The sequence below is a fragment of the Pan paniscus genome, chromosome 7 (assembly GCF_029289425.2).
Source record: "Pan paniscus chromosome 7, NHGRI_mPanPan1-v2.0_pri, whole genome shotgun sequence".
Classification (NCBI taxonomy): domain Eukaryota; kingdom Metazoa; phylum Chordata; class Mammalia; order Primates; family Hominidae; genus Pan; species Pan paniscus.
Window position 1 is genome coordinate 150588101 of NC_073256.2, and position 15829 is coordinate 150603929.

At 45.9% G+C, this 15829-nt stretch overlaps 1 protein-coding gene across 2 annotated transcripts in view; it reads left to right on the plus strand.

Moving 5' to 3' along the window:
- CCN4 (cellular communication network factor 4) overlaps nt 1–15829 on the plus strand; it is a 42919-nt gene that overhangs the window by 11984 nt on the left and 15106 nt on the right. For both annotated transcript variants that reach the window (XM_003830085.6, XM_063606915.1), the window contains exon 2: nt 11183–11462. In XM_003830085.6, the coding sequence (XP_003830133.1) occupies nt 11183–11462 (280 nt within the window). The remainder of the gene's footprint in view (nt 1–11182; nt 11463–15829) is intronic.

Sequence of the window (15829 nt, forward strand, 5' to 3'; positions counted from 1 at the left end):
AAAAAAGCATACGGCCAGGTGTGGTAGCTCATGCTTGTAATCCCAGCACTTTAGGAGGCTGAAGTGGGTGGATCACTTGAGGTCAAGAGTTTGAGACCAGCTTGGCCAACATGGTGAAACCCCATCTCTACTAAGAAATGCAAAAATTAGCAGGGCCTGGTGGGAGGCATCTGTAATCCCAGCTACTAGGGAGGCTGAGGGACAAGAATCACTTGAACTCTGGAGGCAGATGTTGCAGTGAGCCGAGATCACACCACTGCACTCCAGCCTAAACGATACAGTCAGATTCAGTCTCAAAAAAAAAAAAAAAAAAAAAAAAACCAACCATACATGTGTGGGGAAAATGGAAGGAACAAGACCAACTAAGTGTTGATAATTATCAAAGCTGCCGATGCGTATGTAGGGTTCGTTATATTATTCTCTCAACTTGGGTGAATATTTAAATATGTCTCTAGCAAAGAACACAGTTTAAATTTGTGTACAGTATTCAGTGTTTTTTGTTGTGGTTTTCTCACTACTCTCTAAAACTGTGAGAACATTCAGCATTCTTTCCCCTGCTCAGTAAGCAGGTCTTGTGCAGTTAAATGAAAATGATGTATTTTACCCTTGATGTTTTGTTAAAATGACTGAAAATGGGAGAAAACCAAAAGGAGTAGCTCCCGATGAAAAGACCCTTAAGTTCTTCACCTCCCTGGACAAACAGGGTTATCATATAGTGGGCAGGCCCTTATAAAAATGTCATGAGCCATCTACGGCTCTTGGGCTGTAGTTTTTGACCTTTATAATGCGGTTGCCTGTTTTACGTTCCTGTCTCCTTGGAGGCTGGACGTTCTCAGAGGCTTTGTCTCTGACACTGGCCACTGCATGTGGGACTTAGTAGATGCTTTATATACAGATTGACACATGAGTGAATGCATGAGTGAACACATGGACTAGGGCTCGTTATCTGGAAAAAAAACCTGGCTTCTTGCCCCTTGTACCCTCATCATGTAAAGTTGACTTTCCCCGCCTGCATGTTTATAAAACCAATTAGTAGAAAATCTCGAAAACCTTCTACATCCCATGACATGCAGCCTGGCCAACAACTTTCTGGAAACCACCCTTGGGAGATTCTGGGCAGTGCGGTGGGGGAAGGAGGAAGATGTACCTGGCTCAGACACCTTTCACGGGTTTGGAGCTAAGAGCTTTCAAAGAAGGTGATCTACCCAGGACCACTGTCCCAGGCCCCACTTGAAGGGGAGCCCCCACCAGGGCCCGGGATACAGGTGCCTAGGGGTGCAAGTGCCGGAGGTGTTGGGAAAAGAGGTGTCTGTTACCTGTGGCTGACTCAGAGGCACCCGATGCTCTTTGAAACAAGCGTGGGGAAGACATGGGCACCGGCCAGGCCTGTATTCTCTCACGGTCCCCAGGGCTTCTTTTTTCAGCAAAGCAGTGAACAGAAGCTGCTTCCAGCAGGACAACCCTGTCCTGAAAGCTCCCGGGCCCAGCTAGGGCCGGCTCCGGCCATTCCTGCCTCAACCCTGCCCCCTGGTGGAGTATCTAGGTGCGGCCTCCGAAACAGGGCAAGCCAAGGCCTCCGACCGTCCACACTGCTCACGGAGCACTTGCCCAGGGTGTGCCAGGCGCAGTGCCGGGCACCCAGGAGGCGGGAAAGGGCAACCCGTCCCTGAGAATCCCCACAAGTGCTCCTCACTCCTCTTCTGGGGGCCCTTGGCAACCTGGGCTCAATTCCACTGCTATCTTCCCAGGGGGTGAGGACCCTGCCTTGTTCATCTGAACAGCAGGCACATGGTAGACGCTTGGTACATGTGTGTGATGGGCGGGTGGAGGGAAGAATGAATGAATGAGGGAGCCGTGCAGCAAGGTGATTACAAGTAAGGGTTCTGCAGGGACACTCTGGGTCAATAGACCACCTTCCAGCTGTGAGATCTTGAGCAAGATTCTTGAGCTCTTGGAGCCTCATTTTCCTCATCTGTGAACTAGGGATGACACTAATAACTGCTCATTAAGGCTGCTGGAGGATGTTGACATCACCATCATTTTAAAAATGATGAAACAAGCTCAGAGCAGGTGAGCACGGCTCCAGATCCCAAAGCTGGGAGTGGCAGGAGGTTGGGGAATTGTCAAATGGGGTCCCCTCATTGCAGATGACGTGCCCTTTCTGCAAATTCCATGCCCTGTTCACAATAAACTGCACACACTCTTAGAAGAGAAAGGGATCTATCTCCTTCATCAAACGGGACGCTTCAGGTATCCTGGGCAGTCCATCCCACTGCTGCTAGCCTCCCACGTTCTGCTCCTATGCCTATTGCTAAGCATTTTTGTAAAAATGAAGTAATACTGATATGCAAACGCCTACCTACTGATAACCCTGTTTGTCCAGTGGGGTTAAGGACTTAGGGGTCTTATCGTCGGGAGATACTCCTTTTGGTTGTCTCCCATTTTTCAGTCATTTTAAAATATCAAGGATAAAATACATCATTTTCACTTAACTGCACAAGACCTGCTTACAGAGCAGTTGTGTCACCCTGATGAATCACAGAATGTGGTATGTTCTGCAGGTCTGCGTGAACTGCTGTGTGAAAGCAGCTTAGCAGTGTCGGTGGGTAATGAACATGGGTGTGGGTTGTAAAAAAGTCAGATGTTAAAAAAGGAAGATGGTCTAAAATCTCCACACTTTTCTCTTATCCCTGCCCAATGTTCTAAGGCAGTGGTTCCTATTTCTGTAAAAATTCCCAAGGGTTGCTGGTCAAACTACTACAGATTCCAGCCTTCAGCCTAGAGAAACTTAAGGCGAATATTCAAAGAGGGATCTAGGAATCTGGTTTTTATCACTCTGTCACCCAGGCTGGAGTGCAGTGATGCAATCTTTGCTCACTACAGCCTCTATCTCCCGGGTTCGAGCAATTCTCCTGCCTCAGCCTCCTGAGCAGCTGGAACTATAGGCATGTGCCACTACATCCAGCTAATGTTTGTATTTTTAGTAGAGACAGGGTTTTGCCATGTTGGCCAGGCTGGTCTCGACCTCCTTGACCTCGAGTGATCCACCTGCCTCAGCCTCCCAAACAGCTGGGATTACAGGTGTGAACCACATGCCTGGCTGAGGAATCTGTATTTTAACAAGTTTCACAGGCCAGTGATTCTGAAACTTTGGGGCATTCAGAACCACCTGGAAAAAATCCCAATGCCCAGGCTCCTCCCAGGCCCCTTAGGTTGGGATCTCTGAGTAGAGTGTCCATTAAAGCCTCAGGGTGGTTGTACTTTGCATTAAAGTTTGGAAATCAGCATCCTAGTACCTGGGTAGCTAGGACGGGTTGCTGAGGAGGGAGGGGTATGGCAGGAGGAGTCTCAGTGGGGTGGGTGGGGCCTGGTGGGCTCAGAGGCTGCAGCAGGCAGAAGTGAGCAGGACCAGGCTGTGCCTGAGCAAGCCCTGGGCATCTTGCCAGCAGAAGCACCGCGGAGTGGCCACCACCTCTGTCTTCCCCATAAACATAGTGTTATCTGCAGAGTCTATTTCCAGAAGTACATCATGAAAGAGACTTTTATGTGAACATCTGCAATTTGGAAATCCCAAGGCTATTTTGGTTTGTTGTTGTTCTTGTTTGTTTGTTTTTGTTTTTGTCTTTTTTTCCCCCTCCTCTGGCCTTCCCTAGACAACATTCTCCTTGACTTACTATCTTTTCTCCTTTTTGCCTTCTTGGCTTCCGTTGTTGGACAGAATGATGTAGGCTCCATATGACAGTGTGTTTGCAAAGATTATTTTCTCCATCTGCGGAACAGGCCCAGTCACCCAGCTCAGGTAGCTCATGGTGGGTAAGAAGATAGCCGTCAGGGCTCCCTGGGGACTCTACAGGATAGGATATGGGGCAGGCTCCTGCCTGTGGCTGGGGAAAACAGGAATAGCTTCCAATCCCCAAGGAAAATGAGAGCCTGGTAGAAACCTCAGAGGGTCCCAGGGGCCCAAGCAAGCATCCTGGGGTTCGAGGATGAGCCCCAGCCCCCAGAAGGAAAGTACTATTTTTGAGATCCTACAGAAGCCTCTGGAAAATGTGCAGGCCTATTTTTGTATTGTTTAGCTGCAAAAAGATTCCTCTAAACGTTCATATTCTACTAATTACCTCTCTCTCCCAAACCCAGGCAAGCCAAGCAAATAGGTATTTGTTTTGCACAAATACCCATTGCGTACACAGAAATGGGTTTATCGTTTTTATTTTGACAAAGTACTCTCATTGTCCACTAAAGATAAGGGCCAGGTGTGGCTTAGGGGCCCGAGCTCCCGGGCTTCTTCACCGCACAGCACCACAGGTGCGGCATGGGAGTCCCACCAGCAGCCAAACCAGGGTACTAGAGGCTGGGATGATACAGCTGGGTTACCTATGGAGCCACAGCTCTGACCCAGAGGCGCTACACATTTCCTTCAGGATGTGTTGATGTTCTGGACCAACAGAGACACCCCCAGAAAGGCCCCAGACCAACCACTCAAGGTCAACACACATACGTGCCCCAGATATTCCCCCAGTGACTCCCCATCATGACGGGCCTGGGTGCACTGAGGAGGTCCCCAGGCAGCAGGAAAGGGTGGGGCTGGTGGTACCTGGGCCCTTGGATGACTCCGCAAGCGGATGTGCAAGGAATGGGGAGTTGAGAGCCCACATAGGATGCACAGAAAGAAGGTGGTGTGGGAAACTCTCATCTCCCTTCTCTGGCTGAGATGCTTCCCCCACTCCTTTTTTTGGGGGGTGGAAAAAGAGAACCATTCAGTGAAAAGAGCTGTGAACCAAAGCAAAGGACAGGTAGAGATGTCATGCCATCCTGGATGTTGAAGGAGGCTGATGGTGTGTGCGCATGTGTGTGTGTATGACAGAGAGAGAGAGAGAGACCCTACACTGGCCTTCCAAGCAGCTGAAGCCCCAGTGAGTAGCCTTCAAGGGATGCTCAGGGGATGAGCTGCCTCAGCTTTTCTGGGGCCGAGGGAGGCTGCCAGTGGATGGGCACAAGGTGCCAGGGATCACACTGGAATTAAGGTCCCAGAACTAACTGGGAGGTTCTAAGATGTGACCTCGCCACCCCTACACTCCAAGCCACTGCCAGAGGGTTCTTGGACAGGCTTTTTCATTAGAAGCTGATATCATTCAGTGTATATGCCACCGGCCCAGGAGGAGTGAAAGCCGCCATGGCACCATGCACCTCCAGTTGATCAGGGCCCCAGAGCAGCTTTAGAATGGAGCAAGAAGGCAGGAGGGAAACTATGGCTTCACTCAGGGAGAGGTGGAGACTGTAAACACAGGCTTAGAGTCAAGCACTTCAGACTAGAGTCCTTCTGCCATTCCCTGCTCATGCAGGGACAGATTGGGTAAAGGAGTTCTAAGATGACTCATAGCATTAAGACTCACCGGCTCTCCAGAAGAAGTTCTGGCCATGAGGCCCCTCCCAACCCTCACTCTTCAGCAATGAGCATCATTTGTTGTCTCTGGAAGCTGAGTGCTCATGCACTAGACCACCCGAATGGCAGCTTAGGCTGGACTTCGGGGGAGAAGCAGGGCAGTGGACCGTTATCAGCTCATCTTTCACAGCAACAAGAACCCTGAAGGGACAGGTACCCCCACATGGGGATCCAGCTATGTCCCAGGATCCCAAAGCCTCTCCTTGAGCTCCCAGCCCCCATGAAATATTTGTTTTGCTCAAGATCTGATGGGAGCATGTCCCCAAAATTCATATGTGCACAGTGTTCCTTGTGCAGTGATCAGAGGCAGAAGAGTTAGTGGCTCGAAAACTCTGGACAAGGCAGACCTTGGTTCCATCCCTGACTACCTGACCTGTGTGGCCTTGCACAAGACATTAACCTCTCTGTGCCTCTGTGTTCTCACTGCTCAGGGGAACATTAGCAGACCTGCCTTGTGATTTGTTAGGGGATTATATGAGATAGTGCAAACAAAGTTCTCCACATAGAATGAGCCCTCACTCAAATCTTAGGTATGTTGATTGTAAGGGCCTGTGAGTTTGTGCATGCAGGGGAACAGATGGGGGGCATGTGGTTTCTGCCTTCAAAGGATGGCAGATTAGTTGGGGAAATGAACATTCACTCATGTATTCATCCTATCAACAGATGCTTATTGACACCTACTATGTGTCAGGCTTTGTGAGGCTTGATGTCCCTCTACAACTGCCAGCCCAAATAATTGTCTAGCTTCTTCTTGATTACCTCCACTGATGGTGCACTCACTACCTTTCAGCTGGTTTTTTTTTTCATCAGAAAATTCTCCCTCATGTACAGTAGTGGGAAAAACATTAACTGAAACAGATCTAGATTCAAATCCAAGTTCTGTCACTTACTAGGTGTTGGGCATAAGTAAGCCACTTTACTGATCTGTTAAATGGGAATAATAATACCAGTCACTGTGCAGAAGACAAATGAGATCAGCCAGAGTCACTGAGGGCTAGGGCAAGACAGTCCCCAAGTGGTCATCAGAGTGATGGTTAGCAATGGATGTACCAGCAGGAGGAATTCCAGCTGTGACCTCATATGAAGCTCACTTCCAGTCACTTGGGAGCTAAGCAATGGTAGCAATGCCATTTTACAGAGGAGAAGACAGGCTCAGAAAGTGAACTCCCAGAGTAACATGAACAGTGACAAAGCCTGGACTGGATACAGTGTGGTGTTTCTAAAACACAAATCTAACCCTGCCGTCCTCCTGCTAAAATCCTTCAACAAACCATTCTTCCAGACCTCAGCCCAAACCAAGGCATTCAAGGTCTTCCTTGATGTATGCTGGCCTTGAACCCATCCTCATCCATCCTAGCCTTCACCTCCTCCTGCCTCCGCCCTGCACCCTACACCAGGCTCTGCAGGCCCCAGGCCCTGGCACATGTTGCCAGCTCAGTGCCTGTGTACTTGAGGGTCTTTGTGCATTGGGTACCCTCTCCTGCTTCCTCACTGATCTATTCCCACCCCCTCTTCAAAACCCGTTCCCAATGCCTCCTGTCTTGGGAAGCCCTCTTCAGCCCCAGCACACACACAGCCCAGCCACTCCCCTGTCATCCCACAGGCAGGTCTGCTTCGTTCTCACACTGCATCCCCAGCACCTAGTGCTACACCTGGCACAATATAAAAGCTGACTACAGGTGTGGTGAATAAATAAATGAAAGGGAGAATGAATAAATGAGTGGATGCCATTGTTATAGCATTGATTGCACTGAATTGCAATCATTATTTATGTGTCTGTTGGCCTCACTAGGTGGGGAGCCAGTCAGGGGCTCTGTCTTAGGCACCTTCGTCTCCTCCCAGCCTGGCACAAAGCCTGTGCATAGCAGGGATTCAATAATCCTCGGTCCCTAGAATGGCTCAGTCAGTGTGCACATCCCCAGCTAAACTGTCAGTGCTGGAGGGCGGAAACTGCCCTTGCTCCAGTCATCTGCTTTCCCTCGTGCTCACACAGAGATGTGAGGATGGATCGATTATCAGGAGTCTGGACTCACTTGTGGCCTGCAGACACAAACCCTAGGTAAGTGTCTATGCTGGACATACCCTAGGTATGTGTCAATGCTGGACATACCCTAGGTATGTGTCAATGCTGGACATACCCTAGGTATGTGTCAATGCTGGACATACCCTAGGTATGTGTCAATGCTGGACAAGGCAGCTGGCACTCAGAGGCTCACACACCAAACCCAGCAGTCCTCATGCCCTGGGGTCCAGAGGTTTTTCCCCTGCACAGATCTTGTCCAGCACCTTCTCCCGTGGCCTGAGTCTGGGAGATTTTCTACCACTAGATGGTGCCAACTGCAAAGGCTGGCTCAGCCGACTGCCCACAGCCCTTCCCTCCTCTGCCCAGGGATGCCATAAACGGCTCCCCTGTCCAAGGGAGGACTTCTCTGCAGCTTCCCCTCACCAGCTGCATGCCCTGGCACCTCCAGGCACTTAGAAAGGAAGCTTCCTTCTGGGCATCTTTAACTTGGGATGGAGACAGGAGGATGGATAGTGATCCCAGGAGTGGGATACCCACCTGGTTCCAATCCATTCCAGCTCAGCTCAAAGTGTCCAGATCCCCAACTCTGTTCTGGGCACAGTGGGGTCAGGGAGGACACACAACCAAATGGGTGTAAGAGGAGACAGGCTTCTGTGTGCCATGTGACATGTGCCAGGCCCTACCTAGTGCTGCCACATCCACAATGCCCCTTCACCCTTCCAACTGCCCCCAAAGGGAGGTGAGCGTGATTGTGCCCATATCACAGATGGGAATGCTGAGGCTCAGAAAGATGAAGATGCTGTTCCAAGGCCACATGGAAAGAACGTACGTCGGACTGTCTCAGGTTGCATGTTCTTTTCTTGACACTCAAACTTAGGGCCCAGAGGAGAGGTTCCAGTACATGATGCCTTAAATATCATAGATATCCAAGCCTTTTTAGCCGACAATCCCCCATCCATCCATTTCACCAGTCAACACATATGAAGCCCTACTGTGTGCTCTGTGCTGTGTTTCAGGCGCACAGAGAGATGCAAGGCCCGGGCCCTGCCCTTTCCAAGTTCACACTCCAGTGAGCGAAGTTAAGGGCAGGGAAGCCTTCCTGGAGGAGAGGGCATCTTTATTTCCTCTGCCAAGAGCACGTCCTGAGTGTGGTGGCTCTGAGAGATGGTCTGCTAGTGCTCATGAGGTTCTGAGGCTTCTAGAATCATGGCCTAACAAGGAAATGTCTCTCCCCAAAGTCAAAAAGAGGGGTGTGTGTGTGTGTGTGTGTGTGTGTGTTTACTGATTCGGATATGTAGGGTTTTCTTGCATCCTGTTGTGTTTTTGAGGAAATATGAACAGGGCAGGCTAACTAGTGCCTCCTCGGTGAACCACCCAGAACTGCCAACCCCAAGAGCTCTCTGTTCCCTACCAGCAAGGCCTTCCAAGGCCACATCGCCCAGAGCCTTCCTCCCTGCAGGGGGCTGCAGGCAAGATTTTTTTTGGACATTCTGGTGTCTGTCTGGGCCATAACAGAGAAGTCACCCATATGTCCCCAGTGAAGACTGGCACTGTGCAGGCACTCTGTGGGGGCCTGCCCCACCCTGCCCTCACCCCATGGAGTTCACCGGCATTAACCTCCAAACACACACAAATGTCTAATTTCTGAGCCTGCCTAGTGGCTTAAGGGAAAGCCAGGCACACGCAGGTCAGCGAGTCGGGAGAGTCCGCCCAGAGAAAGGGGCCCCAGGTGAAAAAGATAGGAAGGGCCTCTCAGCCACAGGGAACTGCATCGCAGCGGCCTTGAGGTAGGGAAAGGGTGGATTTGACCAAGTTCTGAAATCAAGCCTATGGGAGATGAAAGCTTCAAGTCGGGTTTTGTCTGTTGACTTGCAAGGGCTTTATTTATTGCATCAATATTTACTACATTTATTGTGCGCCAGGTTCAGAGGCTAGTCAGACTAATTCAGAAATTCATCTGAACCACTTTCCTCATCCCTGGTCCTTCAAGGTGCAAGAGTGGACCCCACTCTCCTGGGCAGAGCAGTTACTGCCCTGGTGTTCAGAGAGCTTCCATGCCTCCGCGGAATGCCCAGCACTTTGCGTAGTAAATCCCTCAAGTTGCAGTAAATCCCTCGAGTTGTAGTAAATCACCTCTAATACTTGCCTCTCCCATAAGCTGTGGGTTCCTCAATCATAGGGACTTCTAATGCTTATCTTCAAATATCTAAAACTTAAGAGAGACTATGAGCTAACTCTGCAAATGTCTGTTGAGTGAATGAAAGAACCCAGAAGAGGCAAAAGTAGAAGCTGTTGTAATGAGAGTTAGGAGATTAATTTGCATCTTGGCCTTGCTGTGAACTGTGTCATCCTGGGAGTGTCCATCTGTCTCTTTGGGTCTTGCCTTCCTCCCCTGTAAAGGAGGAAAGAATTTGTCTGAGTAGCTCAGCACCGGAGCCTGGTGTTCAGAGAGGAAAGCAGATCTGTGATCCCACAAAGCAGGCTCCTCTGCTTCCAGATGGAGGGAGCAGCCCAGAGCCCAGCCAGCCCCCTGTCCCAGCCCCACAGAAGCCCTGGATTCTCCTCTGCTTACTTCAGAACCCAGCCGTCAAGGACGAGAAGTGCTGGGCAGGATGCTCCATGGCCTGCCCAGGAGTGGGAGGACTGACTCAAAGCCTGGCTCCAGTCCCCGCTCCTGTGTCCTCAGGCGATTCTCTTCCTCTTGCAGGCCTACGTCTCCTTCGAGATAGAGCAAAGGGCACAGATGGGATTCAGGGGGGCAACCAGATGGGACAGCAGGTGACTGGGTGCTGGAGATACAGGCAGCTTGAAGCTCCTGCACTCAGACACCCAGGCATCTCCATCTGCCGCTCCTCAGGCCTGGGCAGCTCTTAGGGCCTTGGTTTCCCTTCCCAGCTGGCCTCTTGTGTTCATCATATTTGCCAAAATAAAGATGAAGCTGTTGACTGGGGGATGGGAATGGGGATGCTGGGGAGGAGTGCGGGTTGGTAGAGTGGAGTGTGTACGTGTTGGGTGGGGGGTCTCATTGCCCTGAGAGCAAAATAAAAGGGCTCCTCCATGTACGGCTTGTGCTGGCAAAGGAAGCGCCAACTCACTCCCCAAGGGCTGGGGCCCATGTAGCTGCCAGGAGCTATAAAGTTGAATACCTGCCGCTGCACCACGCCAGCCCTTTCCGGATACTCAAAGGGGAAAAAAATAATAATAGGTCAGCGGGCCGAAACCGGTGTTAAGTAGGAGTCCTCTGACTCAGAGAGGCCTTAAGAACTCTCGGTGAGTGAAGGAACTGGCCCTGCAGGTCGTCACAGAAGAGCCATGGGATCTGAGCCCCGCGCAGCCACATGACTCACAGCCAGCTTCCACCTGCTCAGGGCCTCGGCTTTCTCCCTGTAAAGTGAGGCCACCTCCCTTACCTCGGGGCTGCAGCGACAATCACTCAAGAAAGGAAAGGAGCAGGGTCTGAGGTGGAATTTGGGCCCCACCGCTGACCAGCGGAAGGATTCGGGCAATTGGTTTAACTTCGCTGCATGTTGGGCTCCTCTGTTCTATTTGTTTTATTGAGAATAAAGGAGATGTTTGGCTATCAAAAGCATGATAGAAAAAATAATTTTATGAAAACCTTTTGAACAGCATGAGGACAGGAATGCAATGGCAGGGCCCTTTGGGCGTTGAAACCCCTGCCTCAGCAGCCCCCCTTTCCCTCTGCCCTCCCTCCGCAGGCCCTCTCTCCAGCCCCTACGACCATGGACTTTACCCCAGCTCCACTGGAGGACACCTCCTCACGCCCCCAATTCTGCAAGTGGCCATGTGAGTGCCCGCCATCCCCACCCCGCTGCCCGCTGGGGGTCAGCCTCATCACAGATGGCTGTGAGTGCTGTAAGATGTGCGCTCAGCAGCTTGGGGACAACTGCACGGAGGCTGCCATCTGTGACCCCCACCGGGGCCTCTACTGTGACTACAGCGGGGACCGCCCGAGGTACGCAATAGGAGTGTGTGCACGTAAGTGAGTCCCTCCATGCCTTCTGACCAGCCCCTGAGCACCCCCAGCTCTGGCCCCAAACCCCTCTCCCTTGGCACCCCCACAGCCTTTCACCTGGCCAGGCTTCTGTTCAGCAGGAGATACACCCCATGATCAGAGGCCAGAGGCTGAGCCCTTCCTGGGAAGGGGAGGGAAGGATGCCTGCACTCCTCTCGCCTCCAGAACTTTGCTTCTTGCTTTATTCTCAGTCCTAGAGGCACATTCATGGCTGTCCCCAGGGAAGAGGGAGACGCCATGAAATACCTAAGCCTGGTTTTGTTCTCTTAGTGGTAGGATATTTTAACAAATGTCCATGGCCTACTAGGACACACCAGCATACTGCAGAACTCCAGATATTTTGGTAATATTGTAAATTAAAACAATATGGTTTTAAAAATCCAGTAGCCTTGAAAGAATGAAAATCAGCAGCCTGCAGTCATCCCTTCCCACCCGCTACCTACATTTCTCAGTTACTACAGTCACTTTAATTTTCTAGTTATTTCTTCTGAAATATAATATAGTATATTATAGAAATCTACTATATATTCTATATAGTATAGAAATATAAAGATAATATATACACTATAAATATTATCTTTCTAATGAACTTGAAGAACAGTTTTCACAGGGGGAAATATACTACATATACACTATATATAGTAGTTAAATATACTATATATACACTATATAGTAGTTAAATATACTATATATACACTATATATAGTAGTTATATATACTATATATACACTATATATAGTAGTTATATATACTATATATACACTATATATAGTAGTTATATATACTATATATACACTATATATAGTAGTTATATATACTATATATACACTATATATAGTAGTTATATATACTATATATACACTATATATAGTAGTTATATATACTATATATACACTATATATAGTAGTTATATATACTATATATACACTATATATAGTAGTTATATATACTATATATACACTATATATAGTAGTTATATATACTATATATACACTATATATAGTTTATATATACTATATATAAACTATATATAGTAGTTATATATACTATATATAAACTATATATAGTAGTTATATATACTATATATACACTATATATAGTAGTTATATATACTATATATACACTATATATAGTAGTTATATATACTATATATACACTATATATAGTTTATATATACTATATATAAACTATATATAGTAGTTATATATACTATATATACACTATATATAGTAGTTATATATACTATATATACACTATATATAGTAGTTATATATACTATATATACACTATATATAGTAGTTATATATACTATATATACACTATATATAGTAGTTATATATACTATATATACACTATATATAGTAGTTATATATACTATATATACACTATATATAGTAGTTATATATACTATATATACACTATATATAGTAGTTATATATCCTATATATACACTATATATAGTAGTTATATATCCTATATATACACTATATATAGTAGTTATATATACTATATATACACTATATATAGGAGTTATATATACTATATATACACTATACATACACTATATATTTATGTATACTATGTATAGTAGTTATATATATACTATGTATAGTAGTTATATATACTATATATACTATGTATAGTAGTTATATATACTATGTATAGTAGTTATATATACTATATATACTATGTATAGTAGTTATATATACTATATATACTATGTATAGTAGTTATATATACTATATATACTATGTATAGTAGTTATATATACTATATATACTATGTATAGTAGTTATATATACTATATATACTATGTATAGTAGTTATATATACTATATATACTATGTATAGTAGTTATATATACTATATATACTATGTATAGTAGTTATATATAACTACTATATAACAGTAGTTATATAGTAACTACTATATATATATAGTTGCTACTATAAAATATATGTGTTCTGCTATATATTAATTGCCTTGATATATCAATTTTTGGATAATATATTAATATTCTAAGATAGCTGATGATTTAGCTCCTCAATACCACCTGATATACCCCTACCTTCCAAATGACATTGCCATAATTTTTGGTTATACAATCATCAGTATTTATAATATTATGACTATGTAAATACTGTTCACTGCAGTATGAGATCATGTACTTGCTTGAATTTCCTTCCTTATGATGCTTTTTGTTTTTCCTGGACTTTCTAATGGCCTTTGCTTTTTCTTTATTCTTGGTGTATTCTGATATCCTCCTGTTTGGACGTGGTTGTTGTTGTTGTTGTTAGTTGTTGTTTTCTTTGGTCTTCAAGTGCTCCATCACGGGTATTCTATCCTTTTTTGTTCCAAGACACCTCCTTTATGAAACTTTCTGACCCCCTGCTTCTGTCTGGACTTGTATTCCCTTGAATTGTGTAAGCATTACCCAAAATATATGACTCATCAGATTAAGAGAGCTAACTAGGTATTATGATGCAGCAGCCTAACTTCTGAAAACTTCCACAAAGTCTCATAAACCCAAAAACTCCCTTCTTCCCTTAGTGCTGAATCAAGCCTTCCCCTTAACGATGACTCCATATACACCCCATCACAAAGTCACACACAACGTAGTCTCTCATCCTCAGCTAACCATTATATTTTTGAGGTGGATTGTCCATGAGGGTTATGTACATCATTTGCAGTCAGACAATTTTATTTTATCTGAACCTCATGGTTAATTTATGACAGTTTCTTCTATCATTGGTTCATGCTTCAACTTTCACACTAATCCTTGTGTCTTTGGCTTTCTGTGAATAACCATCCCACTTCTCCTATCTTTCTAATTTTTCTTCTTTTACTGAAACTCATTAGCAGCCACATAAATGGTATGTTCAAAGAGAACTTGCAGCATCAGCTGCACAGAATCATCTGATATGTTGGTTATAAATGTTATTCTTGAGCCCCACCCCAGACTTGTTGAATCAGAGTCTCTAGAAGTGAGAATGAGGATCTAGTCCTTTAACAAGACTCTCAGGTGATTCTCATGCATGCTAAAGTTCAAGAATTGCTGCTAATATACTCAGTCATCTGTTCCCTCCCCATAACCCAGGTAGGGAAACCTGGCCTGGACTTCTTATACTAGAACCACCTCCAGTTATATGAGCTTGTCTCATAATTTATTCTGCCAGTAAAAACTGTTCTTCAAGGTCATTAAAAAGATAATTCTGTTCACTACCATTGCATTAATCTCTAAAGCTGTATTGAAATCTTGTCATCTGCCAGGCACCACTCATTTATAGACGCTCTGTCATGGATCCAAAGATTGTGTGAACCCAGAAACTGCCTGTCCTGCCTGCCTTCCCCACCAGTGGCCTGGAAAACCCCCTTCCCTGTCCTCCTCACCCCCTATCTCTGCATCTTAGGTCCTGCCTTGACCCAGTACAGCCACTTAACTTCCCAACACCATGGGCTTCTGTGTACTTCCTTTCCTTTTATTTGAAAAAAACCAAAACTGTAGGCCAAAGGAGATTGTAATAGATTTTACACCTACCAATGGTTCCCTGGTCGTGAAGTTTTACAAGCATTGAGATAAATAAAGCTAACCAGGAGCTATAGAAATTCTCAGAGGCTTCAAATTTTCATGTCCATTGCCAAATTCCAAAAGAGAGGTATCATAAGCTTCATAATAAATTTTTTAGATGTATTTAATACTAAATTTTTTCAGTCAGATAGTTTCTTACCCACCCATTACACTACACACACACACACAAACACACAGTTATACATATACACATCACACACATACGTGCCCACACGTGCACAAACACAACTCACTAGTGCTGTATCGAACATGTTCCCAGAAGTGCTACCATAGTGTCTGAATTCATGAGACCCTAATGCAGGAAAGAAGAGAATGTGAGGTCTGAAGAAGAATACACCTCTGGGCCAGAGGGTAAACAGAACAAAGGGTTCCTCTAAGAAACAATCTTTCCACAAATGGTCAGCTAAGCCAATGGACAGTTCCTAGGACAGGCTAAATCTGTCCTTAAAGATTTGCATGTAATTAGACCAGAACAAGGCAGGTAATAAAAATGAGCAATTGCAACCCTGGCTTATGTAACTCAAACAGAGTATGATGGGGACAATGGCAATCTGGTGTGTGCAAGCCCTGGCTTTCAGAGATGACCCTACTGGGCCCAGCCACTCTGGCCAAGCAGAAAAAAGCTAGGTCTTGTTCAGCATGCTTAGTTTTCAAGAGAATCCAGGTACATAGATTTGTGTATGATTTGTAAACATTGGCAATACATTCAAAAATATTTTTAAAACCACTCTGTGGGCCAAA